Source organism: Eimeria mitis, genomic scaffold (assembly GCF_000499745.2).
Source record: "Eimeria mitis Houghton genomic scaffold, Emh_scaff1410, whole genome shotgun sequence".
NCBI classification, from domain to species: domain Eukaryota; phylum Apicomplexa; class Conoidasida; order Eucoccidiorida; family Eimeriidae; genus Eimeria; species Eimeria mitis.
In genome coordinates this window covers 5001-6040 of record NW_013569110.1, presented here as the reverse complement: position 1 = coordinate 6040, position 1040 = coordinate 5001, and the positions used below count along the sequence as shown (strand labels likewise).

The window sequence follows — 1040 nt, the reverse complement described above, 5'->3', positions numbered from 1 at the left end:
CTGTTTCTGTTTCTGCTGCTCTTATCTATATCCTTGTACCTAATTCTTTTTGTGTTGCCGCTGCTGCTGCTGCTGCTGCTGCCCCTGCTGCTGCTGCTGCCCCTGCTGCTGCTGCTGCTGTTCCTGCTGCTGTTCCTGCTGCTGCTGCTGCTGCTGTTGCTGCTGCAGATCAATGCACAGCACCGCAAGGCTCCGTTTTTCTTTAAGTCACGGGGTGTATTGGCAGCTGGCGCTCGTTTGCTGCGGCTGCTGCTGCTGTGTCCTTCTACTGCTGAGCCGCAGCAGCAGCAGCAGCAGCAGCAGCAGCAGCAACAGCAGCAGCAGCAGCAGCAGCAAATGCTGCAGCAGCTCTTCAAACAGGCCCGCCCTTTGTTCACACATGAACAGCCACACCTAATGCCGAGGCAGCAGCAGCAGCAGCAGCAACTGCAGCAGCAGCAACAACAGCAGCAGCAGCAGCAGCAGCAGCAGCAACTGCAGCAGCAAGTCTCGATCCCCCATCCAGAAGAAATTTTCCCTTCTCTTGACGGACTCCAGCAGCAGCAGCAGCAGCAGCAGCAGCAGCAGCAGCAGCAAAAACACCACCAACAACAAAAGCAGCAGCAGCAGCAGCAACAGCAGCAGCAGCAGCAGCAAGACCAGCAGCACCAGCCCCACCAGCACGAGCAGCATCAAGAGCAGCAACCGCCGCAGCAAAAACAGCAGCAGCAGCAACCCCAGCAGCAACAGCAGCAGCAGCAGCAGCAGCAGCAGCAGCAGCAGCAGCAGTTTATAAATTTTTTTGTTTCTCTTAAGCAGCTTCTTGCTGCTGCTTTTGATCTGCAGCTAGGGATAGAGCTTGCTGCTGCTGCTGCTTCGCAGCTGCTGCACCTGGGCTACCATGTAGGCATGGTGCTGCCTCTCCTCGCCATCTATGGGTTAGCTGCTGCTGCTGCTGCTGCTGCTGCTGCTGTTGTTGTTGTTGTTGTTGTTGTTGTTGATGCTGTTGCTGTTTCTGCTGCTGCTGATGCTGTTGTTGTTGCTGCTGCTGCTGTTGCTGC

General features: G+C 56.2%; 1 protein-coding gene across 1 annotated transcript in view; it reads left to right on the top strand.

Moving 5' to 3' along the window:
- Window positions 1–336: 336 nt before the first annotated feature.
- The window catches only part of EMH_0036400 (uncharacterized protein), a gene marked incomplete at both ends in the record, with an annotated part of 1946 nt that continues 1242 nt past the window's right edge, over window positions 337–1040 (top strand). Inside the window, one exon of the mRNA XM_013495086.1 lies at window positions 337–917. Within this exon, the coding sequence (XP_013350540.1) occupies window positions 337–917 (581 nt within the window). The remainder of the gene's footprint in view (window positions 918–1040) is intronic.